The sequence below is a fragment of the Pelodiscus sinensis genome, chromosome 1 (assembly GCF_049634645.1).
Source record: "Pelodiscus sinensis isolate JC-2024 chromosome 1, ASM4963464v1, whole genome shotgun sequence".
In the NCBI taxonomy this organism is placed as follows: Eukaryota; Metazoa; Chordata; order Testudines; family Trionychidae; genus Pelodiscus; species Pelodiscus sinensis.
The window spans coordinates 141,563,364-141,586,348 of NC_134711.1; the positions used below are offsets into that span (position 1 = coordinate 141,563,364).

The following is a 22,985-nucleotide window of genomic DNA, read 5'->3' on the forward strand; positions in this document are numbered from 1 at the left end:
CATCAGTGGTCCCTAACGTTTTGGGGTTGCCGGGCGCCTGGGGGCGGGGCTGCTCACGGGCCACGTGCCTGGGGCGGGGTCAAGCATGCACTGCACGCCCGGGGCCAGCACCAGCATGTGCTGTGACCCTGGCAGGGGCCGCCCGGGGCCGGCACACGCCGTGACCCCCGGGTAGGGGCCTCCCATGCGCCCGGGGCTGGCACCTGCCGCACGCCTGGGAGCGAGGCCAGCCCAGATTGCTCTGCGGGCGCACATAAATGGCCCGGCGGGCGCCATGGCACCTGCGGGCACCGTGTTGGGGACCACTGACTTACATCAACCTACTGCAGTGTCTACATGGCACTGTCAGTGGCAAACACTCTCCCACCACTGACTTCTCTTCTGTCTCTTGAGTAAATGGAGTACTGTACTGAAATTTGATGGGAGAGTACTCTCCCACTAATCACATCTTTACCAGACCCATTAAGTATCCGTCACCAGTGTGCCAGTTAGAGAAGCCCCGACTCTACACCAATAAGAAACTTAGACTCTTAGCCTCGATAGTGACAGCTTCAGGTTTTAGAAACACAGGGAAGTGTGTAAGTTATGTAGCTTTACATTTGAACATTGGATTGTAACTTTCTGACATGACTGTGTGCTAAGGTGCTTTGGAATCCGATGTTTAATGCTACTATCATTAGGGATGTAATAGTGTAATCCACTAAACGATTAACCAGCAAGCAGGTGCTTATCGGTTAACACTATTGACTATGTGCAACAGCCCCTCCCGCTTTTGCAAGTATATTTTTTTTAGCAGGCTGGCTGACAGACCGGCTCAGCCCCGGCTCACTCTGGGACCTGGCAACTGCCCCGCTGCAGCTCTGAACTACAAGCACTAAGAGTCAATGTGGGCATTGATCCTGGGTATCGGGGTGAGCTGGGACTGAGTCACCCTGCCCTTGCATCAGCTCTTAGTGTTTGTACTGTAGAGCCACAGTGGGGGAAGTTGCCAGGTTAGCACTAAGAGTTGACATGCAGGCAGGCTGGCTCAGTCCTGGCTTGTGCTGGGACCTGGCATCAGCCCCCACTGTGCCTCGGCAGTACAAGTGCCTATAGTGCAGAGCCATAGTGGGGGTAGTTGCTGGGAGCTGGTATAAGCTGGGACTGAGTATTAGCAGTGCTAAACCTTACTGATTAATTGTGTAGTCAACACAATTTATGTTGAGCACACAATTAATGAATTACATGCTTCTTAACATCCCTAACTGTTATAAAGCATCAATATATTGTTAACTTTCTTTTGTAGCTGAGACTATAGATTTTGCTCTGTTTTCTGTATTACTGTGCCGCCAAGGAGCTCAAGTCATGGGCCAGGACTCCACTGTGCTGAGTTCCCTACAAACACAGAACAAAAAGATTATTTCTGCCCCACAGAGCTTAAAAAATCCAGACACAGTAGATGGATATAGACAGGGAGTAATAAGTTACGTTAAGTTTGAAAAGTTAGCATTTCTGCAGTGGGGAAAGTGTGCATTGCTGATAGTGTTACTAACTGGCAGAGTGTAAAGGAGTCAGTTTATTAATGGTTTAAACCTCAGACTTTCTTTCTTGTTCAGGGAGTGAATTCTCGAAATCCTCGACGGCCTCCTCCTAGCTCTGTGAACACTGGGGGGATCACAGAGATCATGGCTGAAGGGGGAGAACTAGAATTTGTCAAAAGAATCATCCATGATAGTCTGCAGCTTAAAAAAAGATTGCGGTAAGGACTGGAAGAGTTAAGAAAACTTTCCCTCCCGCCCTCCCCCTGCCGTGGAAATTCTGTTGAAGGGACTTTAACTGAGGACATTTTTGTTTTGGATGGAAAGTCAACTTGTATGACAATTATCTTTCTTTTTTTTTAAAGCTATAGGTCAGTGAAGTCGACGGGCTCATTTGAGACACATTAGTAAGCTCTTCGACGTCCAAGAAACGCAGTTTTTACATAAAAGCAAACAGAGGACAGCTGCTCTCCCTTTCAGATTTGTAGATCTTAAGGGCGGAAGAGACTGTTCTAGTCTGATGTTTTGCATAACACAGGCCAAAGAACTTCACTGAGTGATTTTTGTGGTTAGTTCAGTAACTTGCAGTTAAAGTTAGGGATATTAAAGTACATTTATTTTTATGAACATGTAACCACCGAAAAATGTACACATTTACACACGGGATGGGGTAGGTGGCTCTATGGGAGCTGGTGCTTATGGAGAGCTAGCTATTAAGCTGGCTCCCCATGCACATTGGCTCCTGCTTTCTGCCTCACCTTCCCCATTACTACCTCTATAGCAGAGGCAGTTGAAGGAGAGGGGAGGTGGTTCCATGGGAGTCGCACCCTCCCCCCGCTGCTGCCTATGTATTAGAGGTAGTAGTGTGTGTGAGGGGAGGCAACTGGCTCAGTGAGAACTTGCCCCTGTGCCCCCTCACTGCTGCTTCTGTGGGAGGCTGGCTTAAAAGCTGACTCTTGAGGTGCATTGGCTCCTGCCGCCTCCTCCCCATCCTGATACAGCAGTGCAGGGGCTGTGTGTAACCATGAGAGTTAACCAATGAGCCCAAGCTTATTGATTAACTGTGTTCATGGGTACATGTTCACCTCCCTGGTTAAGTAGAACATTTTTTAAAAGAGACTCAGTCTTGATTTCAGGACACCATGGCAAGGAGAATTTCACATCCCATGGTATTCTGGAGGCTGCCAACAGAAGTGCTGTGCCTCGGGGCAGGGTGGGGGGCATCTTTGGGCCCCGGGAGAGGTTGGGGCCTCAGAAAGGACAGTTGGGGCTGGAGGATAGGCTTTCCCAGCCATCCCATTAGTGTTGCCTGGGGCTCTGGTAGTGATTTTTAAAGTGTCCAGGGCTGCTTCCCTGTTGCCCCCCGTCAGTGGCTCTGGGTGTGCCTCCTGCTGCATGCTAACATGGCGCACATAAGCCATCGCCGCAGTGACTATGATTTAAATTGCCGTGATTTAAAAGATTCCTGCTGTCGCTATTGTGGCAGTTGGGAGCCTCACACCCTTTTCAGTTTCTCAGACCACAGAGCAGTTCTCCCTTCCTCTTCCTTTTGCCTCCCCCATCGGCAGTCCTGGTAGTCTCTTCCAACAATTTATTGCCTTCAATTTAAAAACTTGCATTTTTGACAGTTAGAATAATACTGATTTTCAACTTGCAGCCATTTGATCATGTCACAACTTTGTAGTCTGGATTAGTGTCTTATAATACATATCTCCTTTTTGTGTAGGCATAGGATACTCACTACCATACCGTCTCTTCAAGAAACTATAAATAGATGGAGATCCGTTAGTTTCTCAGAGTAAAGCATTTTTCCCCCCAACCATTAATCATTCTCATTCTTCTCTGAACTGGACAATTTTTAAATTTCCTTTTCAAGCGTGGACAGTAGAACTGGGCATAGTATTCTAATGACTTCATCAATGCCATATACAGTGGTAATATTGCTTTCCTTCTGCAGTCTGATATTCCCATTTATATACCTGGAGAGCAAGGTAACTCTTTTGTCCAGAATATTGCCCTATTCGGGTGGCTAACTACATTTTTTCAATTCCTACTTTCTAAGATATAGTCTTGAAAGTGTGTTCCACAATCTTTATTGTTTATGTTTGGCTATATTAAAACATATTCATTTTGCAGTACTCTGAAAAAGAATGGAGAATTGCCCAGTTTTGCATTTTTGCAGACCTCTTCATAAGTTGCTCTTTGGGGATGTGAAAGAGCAATGCCAGACTTTTTTTCTCAGAGGAAACTGGCCAGAATGTTGAGCTACTCTTTACATAGGTGACTGAGACTTGCTGCTCAAAGGAAGAACTTGATAGCTCCTTTTTCATCTAGAATATTCCAGCTATTGGGGACAAAGATATAACATGATTCAGTGACTGGGAACTGAATCTTAAAAATGTGATTTCCCCCCCCCCCCCCCACTTCATGTTTCTCAATAGGGTAATGAACCAGTGGAATAACCTACTAAGCACTAAGGTAGATACTTCAAAATGTAGACATATTGAGACAGCTATTCATTCTTGATTTGAAGATGTTCTGTAGATCAGCCAGAAGTTATTGGGCTTAATGCAAGAATTACTGGGTGGAATTCTCTGTCCTGTTATGGGGGAGACTGGATGATCGTAAATTGTCATTTGGTCTTATAAAATCTATTAAGCCAGATTTCAGTTGAAAACAAAATTATTAAATTCTTCACAATACAGCATGAATACTGGTTTAATTTCTCTCTTATACTTACACATGATCAGTTTAAAGCATTTTATCTCTCAAAGAAGCTGCTTTTAAAATATGTAGGAGGTACTGCATTTCAGTACTGTAATTGAAAACTGTTGGGGTGCAAAGTTTACAGTGTACAGGCAGTCCCCAAGTTAAGTCGGATCCGCAGATACGAACGGGGATTTTCTCGCCCCGGAGGACTGGAGCGGCGGGACGCCCGGTCCCGCCGCCCGCCTCCTCCGGGGCGAGAAAAGCTGCTCCCCGTCTCCCTGGTCTGCTGCAGACCAGGGAGACGCTGAGCAAAGCCGCGCAGGACCCGGGGCCGGACCCCCGGCGCTTCCAGCTGATCTGGAAGTGCTGCGGGTCTGGCCCCGGGTCCTCCGCCGCTTTGCTCCGCGTCTCTCTGGTCTGCTGGGGGGGACGCAGCTAGTGCCCCCCTCAGTAGACCAGGGAGATGTGGAGCAAAGCCCGGGGCCTGTGGTAGAGCAGGTGGGGCGCTGCCGGTTGGCCCCACAGCACTGCTCTTTGGCACTACTGGACCAACCTGGTAGCACCCCAGCTACTCTGCCCCAGGAGTCCTGATTCAGCCGCTGCTGATCAGTTTCAGTGGCTGAATCAGGACGCCTGGGGCAGAGCAGCTGGGGTGCTGCTGGGTTGGTCCAGTAGCGCCGAGGAGCGGCCGCGCTACTGGACCAACCCAGCAGCACCCGAGCTGCTCTGCCCCAGGCGTCCCCAAGTTAGCCGCTGCTGAAACTGACCAGCGGCTGACTACAGGAAGCCCGAAGCAGAGTTGCTCTGCCCCGGGCTTCCTGGAATCAGCTGCTGATCAGTTTCAGCAGCAGCTGACTTGGGGACGCCTGGGGTTCTTAAGTTGAATCTGTATGTAAGTCAGAACTGGTGTCCAGATTCAGCGGCTGAATCTGGATGCCAGTTCCGACTTACATACAGATTCAACTTAAGAACAAACCTACAGTCCCTATCTTGTACGTAACCCGGGGACTGCCTGTACTTATAAATTATTCCATTGGGCCCTAACATTTCTTTTTTAAAATAGTTTTGTGGACGTGCTCGTAAAGGAACTTTGGGAAATTCTGCTAAAGGACACAGACTTTTGCTTTTGGAAGAGTCTGTGCAATCTGGATCTAAAGAAGATGGTAAATTCCGAGAAGCAGGATAATCTCTCTTGCCCCCACATCCTTCTGTTTATCCACTGATGTAATATGGATTTAGAGGGTTGAAAACTGAGAGAATTAATTTATCTAAATTTCTCATAAGTAGAGCTACTAGGGAGTGGGCCGGTTTTTGTCTGGCACAAGCTCTTATTTTGCTACTGTCATTTCTCTTCATTCTTTGAAAAGTTAACATTGAAAGGTTGAAAAAAATGTATTATAAAGTATAAGTGTGATGGGTTGGATTACAGAGATTCGCTGCGGACTTTCATCCAGTGTGCTGATCATGCCACTGAATCTACCTACCTGCCCTCTAGTGAGCACTCCATCCTGCATTGCTGGGTAAGAAGCTTTGGTTTCCCCCAGCCAAGGCACAGAGTTGCGATAACCAGTCCCCTAGGAGAGCAACAGAGACACTGAATCAGTTTAGCTCTGGGAAGGCTCAGCTATGGAGCCATTGACTAAATCCCAAATTAAATCTGTCTTGCTCTGTATAAAAGTTTTACATAGAGGGCATGCTTATAAGTTGTCTCAATGTGTCAGAGAGAGATACACACTGGTTGCTCCCCCCAGGTAACAGTTATTGACACTGGACCTCATAATAAACAAAAGTGTTTTTATTAAGCATAAAAATTAGGATTTAAGTGATTGCAAGTGAAAACAGACAGATTCAAATAAGTTACTAATCCAAAATGTAAAAAACCATGCCAGTTAGGCCTTATACACTAAGAAATTGTTTCAAAGTATATTCCTTACCTTGCCCTTATTTTAGGTAAAATGCTACAAGACAGACTTGTTTTTTTTCCATTGGTCTGGGTCTCCAGATCTTTGTGTCTTTTAGAGTTCTTTGTTTTCAGGTTTCTTCATATGTTTTCTCTTTGGATGGGGAGGCAATTTCAAAAGCCAGCTAAAGATAAGATGGATTGCTTTCCATCACTTAAGCAGACTTTGTTCATGGCCAGAATTCTTTTTCATCTCCCCATCTTCATGGAAATATACCAGATTCAAGATGGGATTCCAGCACCAGGTGGCATGGTCACGTCTTTGTAGGGTCAACCACAGTTTGAGCATACAGGAAAAACAAATCTATTTACAGATCTTTATCTTGACCAGCAGGCTATTAAGTTTCCTTAAGTGCCACTATGGCTTTTACTAGAAGATTTGGATTAATAAAAGTTTTACCTTTCATAGTCCTAACTTCACATACAAGAATGATCCATGCACAGTAGACTGTAACTTTAAAAATGGTATGTTTCATGATGTATTGTGTCTAAGGCAGCGGTTCCCAAAATTTTTGGCATCATGCCCCCTTTTTGAGAGACCCTCCTGCACCTCCCCCCCCAAATAGCAGCAAAACTTGTTGAGCAAAAAAAAAAAGGAACTGACCGGGGCCGAAAAACAAAAATATCAGAAAAACTTAGGGAGGAGGGATTGACGGGGGGGGGAAGGGGGCTGGGTCACCTTGTGCCCCTCCCTCTCCCAGATTTTCTTCACACACCCTAGTTTGGGAACCCATGGTCTAAGGCATCTTAGAGTTACACATATTCATAAGCCAATTTTTATAAAGCAAGGGGGTGTGACAGGTACCATTTTTCCAAAGCACTTTGTCATTTTTGAAAATAGGACAGAGTTGCTTAGATACTTTTTAAAAATTTTACCCAAAATCTAATTTTGAAAAATGCAGGTAGATTTCTTTACTAAGGATTTCTTTCCTTAGTTACCCTTGCTCAAATAATATGGCTAATATGGGCTTGCTACTATTTCAACTGAAGAGTATTTTCCCTCCTGTGATGGTTGTAGACCTCTGGTGTGAACCCTTTGCAGCTAGTAGCCATTTTCAATTGAACTGTTTCTAATAAGCTTTAATAGTAAAATAAACAACGAGAAGTCCCGTGGCACCTTATAGACTAACAGATTTATTGGAACATAAGTTTTTGTGGACAAAGACCCACTTCGTCAGAATCATGCATTGGAAATTCCAGAGGCAGGTATAAATATACTGGCACAGGAAAAGAAAGGAGTACTGATCAAGAGGAAGGCCAGAGATAACTAGGTCAATTCATTCAGGGAGGATGTGGTACACTTCTAGCAGCTGATGTGGAGGTGTGAACACCAAGAGAAGAGAAACTGGGTTTGTAGTTGGTTAGCCATTCACAGTCTTTGTTTAATCCTAAATTGATAGTACAGTAAACTTCCGATAATCCGGCACCTTTAGGACCCAGGGGGTGCCGGACTATCAGATATGCTGGACTATCAGAATGGGGGGCTATGAGGGGTCAGGAGTGGGGTGGGAGGTGATGCTACCCCAGACCCCTCATAGCCCCCCCCATACGATAGTCCGGCTCTGCCCCATGCGTCCCTGATTCAGCCGCTGCTGGTCAGTTTCAGCAGCAGCTGAATCGGGGATGCCTGCAATAGAGCAGTTGGGGTGCTGCTGGGTTGGTCCCGCAGCGCCGAGGGGCGGCGCTACGGCACCAACCCAGCAGCACTCCAGCTGCTCTTGGGGACGCCTGGGACAGCAGCTGCGGTACTGCCTGGTTGGTCCTGTAGCGCTGCCCCTCGGGGCTGCGGGACCAACCCGGCAGCACCCCAGCTGCTCTTGGGGACGCCTGGGGCAGAGCAGCTGGAATGCTGCCAGGTTGGTCCCGAGGCGCCAAAGGACGGTGCTGCGGGACCAACCCGGCAGCACCCCAGCTGCTCTGCCCCAGGAGTCCCCGATTCAGCCGCTGCTGAAACAGATCAGTGGCTGATTCCAGGAAGCCCCGGGCAGAGCTGCTCTCCCCGGGGCTTCCTGGAATCAGCCGCTGATCTGTTTCAGCAGCGGCTGACTTGGGGACCCCTGGGGCAGAGCAGCTGGGGTGCTGCCAGGTTGGTCCCGCAGCGCCGAGGGGTGGTGCTACGAGACCAACCCCGCAGCACCCCAGCTGCTCTGCCCCAGGTGTCCGGATTCAGCCTGCTGGTAAAACTGACGCTGCTGGTCGGTTTCAGCAGCGGCTGAATCCCGAAGCCTGGGGCAGAGCAGCTGGGGTCCTGCCGGGTTGGTCCCGCAGCGCCGTCCTTTGGTGCTGTGGGACCAACCCGGCAGCCCTCCAGCTGCTCTGCCCCAGGCGTCCCCAAGAGCAGCTGGAGTGCTGTCGGGTTGGTCCCGCAGCCCCGAGGGGCAGCGCTACGAGACCAACCCGGCAGCACCCCAGCTGCTCTGCTCCCGGCTTCCCCGATTCAACTGCTGGTCAGTTTCAGCAGCAGCTGAATGGGGGAAGCCTGTCCAGCTGCCCCAGCACTGGTGCCGGATCATCAGGAGTCCCGGAGCATTGGATGCCGGACTAATGGAGTTTTACTGTACCTGCCTCTGGAATTTCTACTACATGCATCTGACAAAGTGGGTCTTTGCCCACGAAGACTTATGCTCCAATAAATAGTGATAGAAATGTAGCCGTGTTAGTCTGGGGTAGCTGAAGCAAAATGCAGGACAATGTAGCACTTTAAAGACTAACAAGATGGTTTATTAGATGATGAGCTTTCGTGGGCCAGACCCACTTCCTCAGATCAAATAGTGGAAGAAAGTAGTCACAACCATATATACCAAAGGATACAATTAAAAAAATGAACATATGAAAAGGACAAATCACATTGCAGAACAGGAGGGGGATGCGGGGGGGGGGGGGGGGGGGGGGGAAGGAAGGTAAGTGTCTGTGAATTGATGATATTAGAGGTGGGGAGAGCTTATTGGAGCATAAGTCTTCGTGGGCAAAGACCCACTTTGTCAGATGCATGTAGAGCTCCCCACCTCTAATATCAATTCACAGACACTTACCTTCCTTCCCCCCCCCCCCGCATCCTCCTCCTGTTCTGCAATGTGATTTGTCCTTTTCATATGTGTTCATTTTTTTAATTGTATCCTTTGGTATATATGGTTGTGACTACTTTCTTCCACTATTTGATCTGAGGAAGTGGGTCTGGCCCACGAAAGCTCATCATCTAATAAACCATCTTGTTAGTCTTTAAAGTGCTACATTGTCCTGCATTTTGCTTCAGCTCCAATAAATGTTAGTCTATAAGGTGCCACAGGACTTCATAGAATACTAGGACTGGAAGGTACCTTGAGAGGTCATTGAGTCCAGTCCCCTGCCCTCGTGGCAGGACCCAGTACTGTCTAGACCATCCCTGATAGACATTTATCTAACTTTCTCTTAAACATCTCCAGAGATGGAGATTCCACAACCTTCCTAGGCAATTTATTCCAGTGTTTAACCACCCTGACAGTTAGGAACTTTTTCCTGATGTCCAACCTAAACCTCCCTTGCTGCAGTTGTTTATGCAAATTCAGACTGACCCTCTGATTAATGTCAAATGTCGTTCATAGGTGGTACAGCTGCATGCTGGGCAAGAAATGCAGTTTAGCTCCATTAAAAGAAGAACTTCGAATCCAAGGGGTAAGTTTTTTCTCCAGATACACTATAGTTGTATATACTGTGTAGTTTGTGTTACCTAAAGGTTTCTTACAAGTAACTAAACTATAGTTCTTTGGAAGATGCTTTTGTATTATGAAGGCACTGCTAGCAACTCCAAACTTGAGGGTAAGTAGAGTTTTGAACTTAAAACAGGGATTCAGCCTGAGAGTACAGTGCCTCGTCAATATGAGAAGGCACAGTATTCTGCAAGTTTTGAGACTTTACAAGAGCTCATTTTTCTCGATTAATTTCTATACTACAAATATTTGGGTTCTAATTTAATTTAGTATAGTATTGTGCATTTATCAAGAGTCCTCATTGGATCTGTAGACCAAAAGAACAGTGAATTGTCTCCTGTGGTCTGAGGTATCAGGTGTCTTACAAGGCTGTGAATAGAAGTGTCAGTGGATTCCCTTAAAGCAGAAGAGTCTGAATACTGCTGTATATATTCAGGGGCAGTCACTTCCCCTTAACACAAAGGCTTGGGGATGGTGGGCAGGAATAGAATCTTCCCAAACAGGGAGTAGTACAGCATTATCAAACAATAATAGAGAGGAAGCCATGTTAGTCTGATCTTGCAAAAACAAAAGGAAAAGCTATGTAGCACTTTTAAGACTAACAAGATGATTTAATAGGTGATGAACTTTCGTGGGCCAGACGCACTTCCTCAGATCATATTCTGGAAGAGAATTGGCATGACCATATATATATCAAAGGAATACAATGAAAAAAGTGAACATTAGCAAATTTCAATACAAAGAATACAAAAAAGTGAGTGTTAGCAAAGAGTAGGTAGCAGTATTCACTCTTTTAAAAAATGTTTCTGGAGGCTTCTTTTCCCAGGATAGATTTTTTTTTTTAATTTAAATGTGTGTGTTTGGGGCGAGGGGAGATAAATGGAGAATGATTGAATACTTGACTTCCACTGAACACTAATAAATCCTTTAAAAGACTTGGATTTTTTTTTTAAATATATGGGCTTTTGAAGGCTGCTTTTGACTGCAAAGATGCAGTGCATTTAAAATAGGGCCCTGAAAACTCCATTATTTCACTCTGTCATGCCTTTCACCCTTGACCTTTCATAGAAATAACTTGAATGAAAGTCTCTAATGACCTCCTGGTCAAATTTCAGGGCCAGTGATCCACTGTCTCCTTGACTTATTGTCTGCCTCAGACTCTGTTGATCTTACTCTTCTCACAATCTTGCCCTCTGTGGACTTTGTCCTTGGCCCCCTTATCTTTTTTTTTTTTTTTTTTTTTTACTTTTTTCTCTGGATGATTTCTTGCACAGATACAGTTCTGAATACCATATTGGTGACTGGCAAATATCTCTCTCACTTTTTCCACGTTCTCAGCCCAGCTTTCTACATCTGCTTGTGGATGTCCAGCCGTCAACTGAAACATAACATGACCAAATGGAATTCCTGGTCTTCCCTCAAAACCTTTCCATTTCTGCTTTTGTATCGCTGTGTACAGCATGACCATCTTCTGTAGCTCAAGGTTATACTCCTAGCTTCATTTTTGACTTGGTCCTCTGTGACCTATGTTTCCAGGCGTGTCTAAATCATGATGCATTTTCCAGCACATCTTCAAATCTAACCTCTCCTGTCCTTTGTACTCAAACTGGCAAAACTCATATCCAAGCTGTAATCTTCTCATGCCTTGACTACTGCAATTTCCTTCTCCTCTGGCATTGACGTGTGCAGTGTAACTTCCCCCAACTCTGTTCAGATTGCTGCTAAAATAATGTTGGCTCATCGCCCTGTCATCCTATGTTTAGTTCCTCCTCTGGCTTCCCCTTTTCTTCTGTATCAGGCTCACACTTCTCATTGGTACTCTCAAAGTGCTTCACAGCCTAACTCTGCCCTTCCTATCTGACCTTTATATTTTAAAGTGAGGTTCACAGTGATGCTTACTCCCAAAACCCAGTTCTCTACTCTGATAAACACTTTTATGGGAAGTGGGAAATGTGCTCAGGTAGAATCCATCAGAATTCATATCTTCAGAACTCACCTTTTCTGCAATATTTGCAGGAAAGGACAACCATACAATGGTGGATTGTGATTACTGCCTCTCGTTGGCTAAAAATTGTTCATATTCTTTCATTTTGCTATTTCATTATATTAATTCTACCTTTGCTCACTTCTCTTATTCACCCATTATGTTTTGTGTCTTTTGCTTTGTAAACCTTTTGGGACAGACCCTGTCACTAGCCAGCTCTGCTTCTGCCTCTTTGACCTCTGGGTGTTACTGGAATGTAAATTCACTGTGTTATTAATAGGGATGTAAAAAGGTGTTTAAAAATTTTAGCCATTAACCGCTAAAAATTATATCCATTATCTGTGTTGTGGGCTATGTAGAATAAAGCTTAAATAAGCTTTACACTGTAGAGCCTGCAGCGAAGCCTCCCTGGGAGCAGCGGCTGGCGAGGGCTGCTTCTAGCTCTGCTCCTGGGGAGCCAGCCAGCCTGTGATCTGCTGCAGATAGGATGCTGTTCCAGCCCCTACTGGTTAACCTTTTACATCCCTAGTTCATAAGCAAACTTGAATCAAATTCCACCCTCTTAATACTTGTTCTTAATACTTTTGATAGAAAACTATCCCTCATATTTCACCTCCATGAGCTCATGCTCACGTGCTGTACACGTGGCTATTTCACTGTCTCAAAATCCAGGTTTATTGCTTCATCATTTCCAAGCACTCAGCCCCATGACATGAAACACGTATCGAATGTTGTCCCATTGATCTCCTAAAATGCAAGACTAGATGTTTATACATGGCATATTCTTTCTCCTTCTCCAGGGAAGCCTGGGTTCTTTTATAGGCCACCTGCAGAAGAACAGATGGTGGAGCCTCTTGCCACTTGTGATGAAAAGTGGAAGAGGGTGCTACCACCGCTATCTCTGAGGGCTATTGATATATTTTTCAGAACTGAAGCATAGTGGTTTGTGCGCCAAAGGTAATATGGAATGTTGGAGGCAGAGCTGGAGTTAGAATTTGGAGACCTTCTAGCCTACCCTGTTCACATTCTGTCATACTGTGGTGACTAAAATGAATTTAATTTTTAAGGGTGAAAGGTGGATTTAAGTTGCCTATTTTATTCTTGGTAAAGCTCTTTGGGGGTGTTAAATGGTTGCTATTTCACTTCCATATTGTTGGTTCAAAATCTTCATTTTGTAACATATGAAGTTACAGTAATAAGTGTGTAAAACAGAATGACACTTCATTAACTTGAAAGTTTTTCTTTCACTTAGGTTCCTAAAGTAACCCACACTGAATTCTGTCAAGGCCGTACCATGAGGTGGGCACTGGCATGGAGTTTCTATGATGATGTCAGAGTGCCTGTAAGTGCCTGTATTTTGGTTTATTTTTCATGGTCCTCTGTGCTTTATTTGGGGGTGGGTTTAACAAGTATGTCCTCTACAACACAGCTATTCCTCTTCAGCCTAGAGTACATTAGCAAAATTATTGTGTGAGCTGCATTTCTTGTGTGGCAGCATAACCAGTTAGCACCTTGCAGTGCCCTTAAGTCTAGCTGTTAATATCACTTGATGTTTGTATCAAACTCAAACATACTTAGAGATAGACTTGGCAGAATTAGATTAGCAGTAAATGTCAATAAACATCCATTTCACCATACATTCACAAACTGAAGAAAAAATATTTTGATGGTGGAAATTTATGGATGAGCCAAGTAAGAAATACTGCTTGAAAAAATAGTTTGATTTAAGAGGATATTTATTTTTATATTTTGAAATATATTTGTCAGTTCAGGGCAACTGTAGCTGTTTTCCTCCCTCTAACGTTAAGCAAGGGCACCCACACTCAGGCCTTCAACTTCCCAAGTTTTGCTACTCCTGGATGGAGAAATGCATTTCTCTCCCTTTTAACTGGGATATTCCATACTGGACAGTTCCCTTCCTATACTGTATCCTTAGCAGAGACAGACTGCCTGATAAGATCCTGCTTGCTTTCTGTTTAGAGACAGTTAACCAGTGCAGTTGCTATAGTTATAAGGTACAACAGCATTTCCTATGCAAGCTGATTTAATTCCTAAGTTTTCTGTGTAATGCTTTTATCTTATTAAAAGCAAGATCTACAGACATGCTAATAAGCTTGTCAGAATTAATCTTATTGTGGATTTGGACAGAGCCAGTCCTTCAAATTCCCTTATCCAAGATGGATTCTTTGTATGAATACATTCATCAGAGCTTCAGCTTGGAGAAAGCCCCATGTATTATGAGGGCATCTGTTGGTCCAGTACTTCCAGCCCATTTTACGTGCTTTTAAATGGGTACAACTTGTAAGAGTTTGAAAATTAAATATCAGTATCAAATTTTTATCTATAAAAAAATCTAATTCTGCCAAGCCTATCCATAGAAAGAACTCAGGTCAGCAAAATCTTCTTTGGGCTTCACTGTGAGCTGCAGGTGCCTAGAAAATTAGGCCACTTCGGTGCTTAAATAAAATTGCTCCCTTTTGAACAATTGAAAATAGCCAGGTCTTTACATTCATGTATATAAGCTGAATCAAGCTTGTTAATATATTCAATCAAAATCTGCTTCTCTTTTTTAGATCCATATGTATGTACTTTTGCACAGGTGCTTGCACAGGCAATATCTCATTTTACAAGACAGATGCAGTGGTTCACCTGTGTGTGACCGAATCAAAACATTAGTAGCTTCAAATGTAGCACCAAGAGTTACATAATCTCTTCAGAAATGGCAGTTGAAGGAATTCATAATTGATTCTTTCTAATGTCCATGCAGCAGGCCAGTACAAAGCATATGTACCTCTTAAGTCCTACTTAAAACCCTCTTGAGAGCTTAAGTATCACACAGGCTATGATATAAATGTACAAGGCATTACAGCAGAACCCCATTTATCTAGTCCAGTGTTTCTCAATCAGTGGTATGTGTACCCTTAGGGGTAGGCGAGAGGAGTCTGGGGGATATATCAACACAAGTGAAATTTGGCAAAAAATGTCTGGGATTTTGCCCTGCAAAGGGGATCGGGGGAGGGTGGGGGGTGGGTGGCGGCGCTTGCCTGTCAAATTGAATGTTTGGAGCCATGCACCCGGAGCTGGTGGGAAAAGCGCATGGCTGCAGTAGTGGCAGCTCCAGTGAGACCCAGGGCAGTTCCAAGTTGGAGGGGGGGGCGGGTTTGGGCAGAGAGAAAATAAATCACTGCCACGGCCGCCTCTCCTAGTTCGTTTCCTCTCTGGCAGCCTCCCTGGGTGCTTCAGTGGGCAGGGCAGTTGAACCTGGAGACGCACATTTCTCCCCTTTCCCTCCCATCCTCCTGCCAGCAGCTCAGTACAGCGCATCCCCATCGTCCCTTCCCTGTGGTGCTGCAGAGAGGAACTAAAAGGTGGTGAAGTGGCACGATAAGCTTTGCTCCAAAAGAGCCCCCCCGCATCAGTGGCGTAGCGAAGGAGGACAGGGAGCATTTGCCCCTGGGCGCTGCCCTGGGCTGGGGTGGAAGCACACAGCCCCACGTGGCAAGCCTGGTGCTGGCTGGCCACTTGCTGCCTGCAGACAAGCTGCCAAGGCAGGGACAGGTGGTGGGAGCGGACACTTCAAAGTTAGGGTTACCATATGTCCGGTGCCTGGCTCTGGGGGAGGGGAGGGGCATTGGGTTAGAGTGGGGTGCCTGGCTCTGGGGCAGGGATGGAAGCATTGGGTTAGAGTGGAGTGAGGGTGCATGCTCAGGAGTACTTTTTTTTTTTTAATTATTTTAAAGGGGTACTTGATTAAAAAAAGGTTGAGAAACGCTGCTCTAGTCTAATTGGTATCCGATAATCAAAATTGGATAAACCAAGGAATGGGAAAATGTAGTTCCGCAGTGCCATCTAGTGGCACAAGGAGAGATCACCTGCTTTTGGCCCTGGAGTCCTGGTTGTTCGGTAAATGTGGAGAGCCAGTTAGGGAGGAAAATGGGGGTTCTACTGTATTGACATCAGGATGTTACAGACTGTTTGTGTTCTGGGTGTTAAAACTGGCCCACTAGTATTGTGCATTTCTGATGTTTGTTTGTAATTGAATTTGTTTTGTTGCTTTTTTTTTTTCAGTCACCTCCCTCTAAAAGAAGGAAGTTAGAAAAGCCCCGGAAGCCAATTACATTTATAGTGTTGGCATCCACAATCAAAGAGTTATCCACCAAGGCTTCAGCTATGGGTTGGGATGTTGTGGAAGGCATAGCAGTGGTTACAAAGTGGATAGAAAAAATACTGACTGACCTGAAGGTACAATATTAAGTGGTACATTTTAGTACAAGATGCTTTTATGAACATTTATGCTTTGGGGCATAAATGTAAACATTTTTTAAAGTAGCGTGATTATGAGATTCTCCTATTCTCTACAATAGGTTCAGCATAAGTATGTTCCCTGTGGAAAAGATGAAGTTAGTCTGTTTTTAACAGCCGTTGAAAACTCTTGGGTTCATTTAAGAAGAAAGAAACGAGAAAGAGTAAGACAACTACGAGAACTTCCTCGAGCTTCTGAAGATATTCTGCAAGCAATGGAAGAGGAGAAGAACAGTCAGAAAGACTCAAAAAAACCTGCAGAGAATGAGCAAAACAAGACTGAAAATTCTGAAATGGGATCAGTGATGCTTGATGAGGATGTCAACTCAGCCAAGAATGACATGCAAAGGGAAGATTCTCCTGTTAAAGAACAAAACAATGAGGAACTCATGGAAGAGGAGGATATAGAAGCAAAACAAGCAGAAACATTAGTTTGTGAAGACTCCAGTGATGCAAAGGAGGAGCCTGATGCTTCAGAAGATGTTGGCAATCTAAAAGAACTAGGTCCCAAAGGAACCATTGGACATTTTCTTTTTAAGTGTTTAATAAATGTGAAGAAAGAAGGGGATGATGCATTAGCAGAGATGCACTGGGTTGAAGGACAGAACAGAGATTTAATGAATCAACTGTGCACCTACCTACGAAATCAGATTTTTCGACTGGTTGCTAGTTAGCCTTCTTCAGAGTATAGTAGAAATCAATTCTGGATTTTGTTGATGTAATCCTCTTTTTAATAGTCTAAAAGAAACTTAGAGATAGCAATGTTTTAAAAAAAGTAATGACCAAAACTGAGAGATGAGATCCAATTTATTTTTAAACAGAGCCTTTTTTAAATACAAGGAATCCTAAGTATGTAATAATGAGAGGTAGGAGAAACAGTGCTGAAGAAACACTGCAATGTTGCATGATAAATGGAAAGCTATTTTAGCTCAGTAGTTGGTTTAATATGGCAACATTACAGCTGATTCTGGTCTTTCTGATCTAACTTAGTGGAAATACAGTTCTCTTTTCTAAATAGAATTAATGTTCACTACACTGTTAAAATTTTTACATCATTATTGCAGGAATATAAGGTTTTTCCAGCTCTTACCCCTACAGATTAGTTCCCTGTATTGTCTTTTGGAACCAGGCACTTGCTGCCACCTCCATCTTCTTCCCTATGTGTTTGGCCTCAGCTGAACAACTTTTTGATAACCGGTGACAGTTCTTTAAATGACCACTCATAAAAGCACAAAATAATACAGGAGAGCTGGATAATTTTGGAGATGGTCATTAATCTTGAGTTTTAGTTTGAGCTAAATAAGAAAAAATTATGTGGTGCTCATTCAACTTACAAGTTAAGAAAAATTAACTGTGGCATACTTTGTTTTAGAATATGTATTGTATACCCACTGCATTCCATACTCAGACACAGGAGCTTGCCTAGCTGGAATGCAAGTGTGGTGTTTTCAAACAATAATTCCTGAAAGATTTGGCTTCACTTTAAACTTAAATTTCTATGAAGTTTTTAATGAGGAAGAGCAAGAATTAGAGGTTGCCCTCACTCCATGGACCAGAAAAACTCCTCATAGGGGATATAAAGATGGATAGGAAAATACATTATGATGTTGACCAGTGAAGGTGGGATGGGGATAGAGTTCAACTGTAGAACTCACAGAATTTGGGCTACCAGCTGCTGATCCAGGGCCCTGTGCCCTCTTTAGTAGGAGCTGTACTATTGATGTGGTTTTTTTTGTTTGTTTTTTTTGGCTCGAGCTGTACTTGGAATCTGTTTCCCCCAAGAGGATACAGTAGAGATTCTCCATCAGTCTTCTCTTAGTCTTCACGTAAGACTGATGGAGGAATTATGAGCATTGATATCCCCATCCGGCCTCCCGAGGGATGAGCTTGTCCATGTGGAGATTCTTCACAAGATGTGGAGAATACAGGACAGAATAGCTGATGGCTCTCTGGAAATGGCAGAATCTGTTAGTGTAGGAATCTGAAGTGGCTCAGTGACAGGAAATAAGTTGTGACATTGTTTGCATTACACTAGTATGGGACTTGCAAGTGAAATCCACAGTAGGAGAAAGATACATTATTGATGTATTGCAGCAAATGCACCTGCTCATGCAATTAGGATCACTTTGAATAGTGTGTGCATTCATCAAAGTTCTAAAAATATTCAGCAGAAATTGTATATGTCTTTTGCACTATAGCAGGCCAATGAAATAAGATACACTATTTGTCTTGTCCTTAAGCTTTGAACCTCTAGTAAAACAGTTACACAGGGTACTGGATTTGATATCCTAAAATCATTTTGAATTTTTGTATTCAGTTATTTTATTTAGATCAGATTTTAACACAACTGAGGGGATTGCATTAATTCAATTTCCTTTCACATTATCTTTTAAAAGAATGCACTAAATGTTGACAAACTGCTTGGAACAGTCATGACTCCCTGAAAGTTTCATATAATGCAAGTAAAATTAATACTGTGTTTTTGTTTACCATAAAAGTTAAAGATGAAGAAAACACATCTGTATAGAAGAAACTAAAATATTTATGCCTTTGACTTAATGGATTCAATTTTGAGTAAGAAAGATCAATGTTTCTCCTGCATAGCAATGAGGAATAATACTTCTGAGAAAATTTTAGATATCTTTTCTTGTTTTATTAACCAACCAATGTCATATTGGTTAAATATTTTATCCTTGATAATAGGCAATAGATCGTTTAATTAGGAAGTATATGTATTAAACCCTTAAAGTGGGTTTTTGATTGTATAGCCCAGTGGTTCTCAGATTCTGGTTTATAGACTGATTTTGCACAGAGCTGCTTCTGTCATAAGTGAGAACATTCTGAAGCAATGTTTTGTGCTCACTGCAGTTTAATCAAACTTAAGAATTTGAAAGGTTCTTTTTGGACAGCTGAGCTACTTAAAACTGAAGAAAAAATGAAGTCCTATAGAAACCAAGGCCCTCTCTGCGTCATATTTGGGCTTCTAGAAGCCCATGTGTCATGAGCTCCTGTAAGGTGCTTTTAGTGTAAATTTAGAAAGTAAGGTCCTTTGGAAATGTAATTAAAAATCAGAGGGTAATGTTAGTTCAAGGGAGAGGGATTCGGGACCAGTTGTTCTGTGTGTAGCTTACTTTGAAAACTAGCAGAAACAGACTCAGTACAATTTAGCAGATTTGAACTTAATCATAGGAATAGTGCTGACTCTAGGGATTCAGAGAGCTATGCACTGCACACTTATAGTTGAGGTGGCCAGTGGCCCCAGGAGGGTAGCTATGCTCCAGGTAGCTTATGGAAAAGAGGCAGATAGCTTCCATCTCCTTTTTGAAGAAAGCACTTGTTGGAAGGTCTGCAAGTTGACCTTTACATGTAAATTACTCATTTTGTGCATCTGTTGAATCCAAACTAGCAAATCATTCTGCTTTACCAGTATACTTCCATTTTCCATCCCCTTTCCACAGTTGTTTATTCCTGATATTGGGTTCTGAGGTTATGTATTACCTGCCCACTTGTGTAATATTTCAAAACTCACAGCAAACTTTGTTTCCTGTATGTATTGGACTGTGATTAGTATGGTTTATCCTGTCTCATATTATGGCTTCTGTTCTGTCTGCTGTTGATATACATGTTTATTTTTGGAGCTTAATAAAAATCCTTATTTTACATAAAAGAATAAAAGAAACAACATGCTAACTGGGATGCTAAATAGGGAGAACACAGTAAGAGGCATAAGGTAAGATGGAGCAGGGAAAAACTTTGGAAGACCCATTCTTTTAGTCACAAAATGTAGAAGTTAAAGGTCTCTAGCTAGATAACAAATGTAATGGAGTGCTCCTAAAAGGTGCCATTTTGTCAGTCCTGGAAACTACAGCTATCTATTCATCCATAGAAAGGGTAAGTATCAGTATAAGCTTCTGAGCACTGAATTTATGTGCTTTGGACCTGCACCTTATTTAGGGCTAGAGATTGTCTATCAAGTTTTTGGTCTTTCTCTTTATTACCGTGTCTAGAAGTTCAAGGCGTGGTCCAGGACCTGTTGTACTAGCTATTGTACAACAGAACAGAAAGTGGTCCCTGCTTCTAAAGAATTTACAGATGGAATATGAGAGGAAATAGAAGATGGATGCAAAGAGATGAATGACTACTTTAGATAACTGCCAGATCTAATGATGGCTTTCTGATGAGAAAGCAATAACTAGATAACATTTGTTGAGCACTGAGGTATGAAAAATGCTGAAAAGCCTGCTACAGCATGAAAACTGAATCCTTGTCCATGCTGGTTAACAAAAGTAATGGAGAAATAACCTGTGTCTAGTACTTGCATGATTTTAGTTCTTCAGTCAGAGAGGCCAAATACCGACGAGCCATGCAATGATCCAAATCAAGATCAAGGGCCATCACTCAATTATAAAAGTAGGGCCAATCTGTCCTTTAAAATGCTAAATGGCCTCAGATCATCTTTTCCCTATTCACAGGTGGCTGCTTGCTTTGGACCACAGTAATCTATCTAAGCAAGTCAATGCAGCAGAATGCGAACTCTGCAGTAGTTTTGTTTAAATGTGAAAATGAGTACACTATAGCTTTACACACAGAATGGACAGCACTCTAAAAATAAATCAGGGTTGTGTACTCAATTAGTTGGTTGTAGGTTCTTTGCATCTTGCAGAAGCTGGATGTGCAGTGAATATGGTAGTAACCTTTGCTGTTACTTTGAAATTTAGAGGCAGAAGAACTGGGGTGCAATTCTGCATCCCAATTTTTGTATGATAGTGTGGAAGTAATTAAAACCACTTTTGCAGGTGCGTAGTTTCTGTTATTTTCTTGGGCCCAGCTTAACCGTCCCGGAACCTGATTTTCAGAATGGCTGAATGTGCACAAATGAGACCAAAATCAATGAGTGATGGGTGCTCAAAATTTAAAAATAAGGGACCTTATGTTTTTCAGGGACGAAGGGAGGGGAAAAAAGGAGAAGAATGGGACACCTTTGCAAAATTTTCTTCTCCTCTGTCTTCTCCAGAGGGAGTGTTTGGGTCCTGAGCTGTTATGCTGGTGCCTTACCACTGCAAGAAGCAGTATTTTCTGATCCTTGCTAATGCTTGTCTGATGTGAAAATAAAAAGCATTGAAACTGCCACGTGCATTGTCTCTGATTTCCAAATGCCCCAATCCTAGGGTTGTCTTTTTTGAAAGTTCAAATAGGGTGATACTCTTTTGAGGGAGTGTAACTGTATCAGTATCTACCAAAAGCTTCAGGGGGTAGCCGATTTAGTCTGTACAGGATAAACTTAACCAACAACAACTAGTATGGTAGCACTTTAAAGACTAACAGAACATGTAGATGGTAGCAGGAGCTTTCGTAGGCACCGCCTACATCTTCAGATGACCACATTTTGAAGAAATGGACTGTGCCCACGAAAGCTCATACTAACAAAACATGTAGATGGTAACATCTACCAATGCACTGTTGGGAGGGTGAATAGGGTGACCATTTGTTTTCTCACAATTGTACAGGTTGCCCCTGACTTGTGACAAGATCAGTTCTGGAGATAGCATTGCAAGTCAGGGGTGTTTTAACTAGGGTTGCCAGGCATCTGGTATTGACCTGGACAGTCCAGTATTTTTGCCTCCTGTTTGGTAAAAAAAGAAAATACCAGACACCTAAAATGTCTATTTTCTGATTTTTTTCTTGTCCAGGAGGTGAAAATACCGGAAGAAGTGTTTGGTATTTTTGGTTCAACCATCTAGCAACCCGTAACTCGAATCCGCATTTGAGAGGTGTCGTATGCTGTCGTAAATATGGGGCCGAGGACATAAGTTGGGGGATTTTTGGCCCCTTCTGCACTTACAGAAAAGGTCGCAAGTGCGGGGGGTTGTAAATTGGGTCATTGCAAAGCAGGCGCCTTCTGTAATGGTCATGAATTGTATCCTTTCCCCTGTGTGTACGTTAGTATGTATGAAGGTAAGGCCCATAAGACACAAGGCAAAGGGCAGTGATGGTATGGCATTGCATGTGGAAGCAAAAGGGGCACATCACAATTGTATGATCAATCACATGCAAGGAGCAGGAACGTGCCACAAAAACAACCAAGAGTGGTGGGACATACTGCTAAATCCCAAGAGCAAGGAGTGTTTGCCAAATAAGGCAATCAGGGCTGTCAATAAAAAGGGGAAGATATGCAATGCCAGTGGTTGACCCTTAATCATGCACCTCCTGACCGGTGATGTTTGCCAGGCCAGCGAACCAGTGTAGTTCCACCCTGGGAAGACAGCATGCGGTCCAGTGCCATTACATTCCAATTTGTTGGCTTTGTTATGTAAGTGTGATGGAATGCTACACCCTCACACATCTCTCATTTATGCAATAAAACAGCAAGATCAGGGCTATATTCCAGAATATCCCTTCAGATGGGGGGATTTACGAAGGCCGTAAGGCCTGTTGGCAGCTACTTTTGGCAACACTCACCTGCTACTTTTACACGGGCATGATTTTCCAAAAATGCTTTTAACATGTCTAGATTGGCAGGATGCTTTTCTGCAAAAGCACTTTTTGCGGAAAAGCGTCCGTGGCCAATCTAGACGCGCTTTTCTGCAAAAAAGCCCCGATCGCCGTTTTCACGATCGGGGCTTTTTTGTGGGAAAACAGTACTGTGCTGTCAACACTGGCCCTTTTGCGCAAAAGTCTTTCGGAAAAAAGACTTTTGCCAGAACGGGAGCAGCATAGTATTTCTGGAAAAGCTTAGTATTTTGCAGAAATTCAAGCGGCCGGTGTAGACAAGCTGGCACGTTTTTCCACAAAAACAGATGATTTTGCGGAAAAACTTGCCAGTCTAG

The 22,985-nt window shown here is 43.5% G+C and overlaps 1 protein-coding gene across 1 annotated transcript in view; it reads left to right on the forward strand.

The window, feature by feature from the left end:
• Window positions 1–21,286, forward strand: part of METTL16 (methyltransferase 16, RNA N6-adenosine) — a 35,343-nt gene extending 14,057 nt beyond the window's left edge. Inside the window, exons 5-9 of the mRNA XM_075905106.1 lie at window positions 1,596–1,738; window positions 9,768–9,837; window positions 13,109–13,198; window positions 15,925–16,098; window positions 16,221–21,286. Coding sequence (XP_075761221.1) covers window positions 1,596–1,738; window positions 9,768–9,837; window positions 13,109–13,198; window positions 15,925–16,098; window positions 16,221–16,832 — 1,089 coding nt within the window. The 3' untranslated portion in view covers window positions 16,833–21,286. The remainder of the gene's footprint in view (window positions 1–1,595; window positions 1,739–9,767; window positions 9,838–13,108; window positions 13,199–15,924; window positions 16,099–16,220) is intronic.
• Window positions 21,287–22,985: the final 1,699 nt, after the last annotated feature.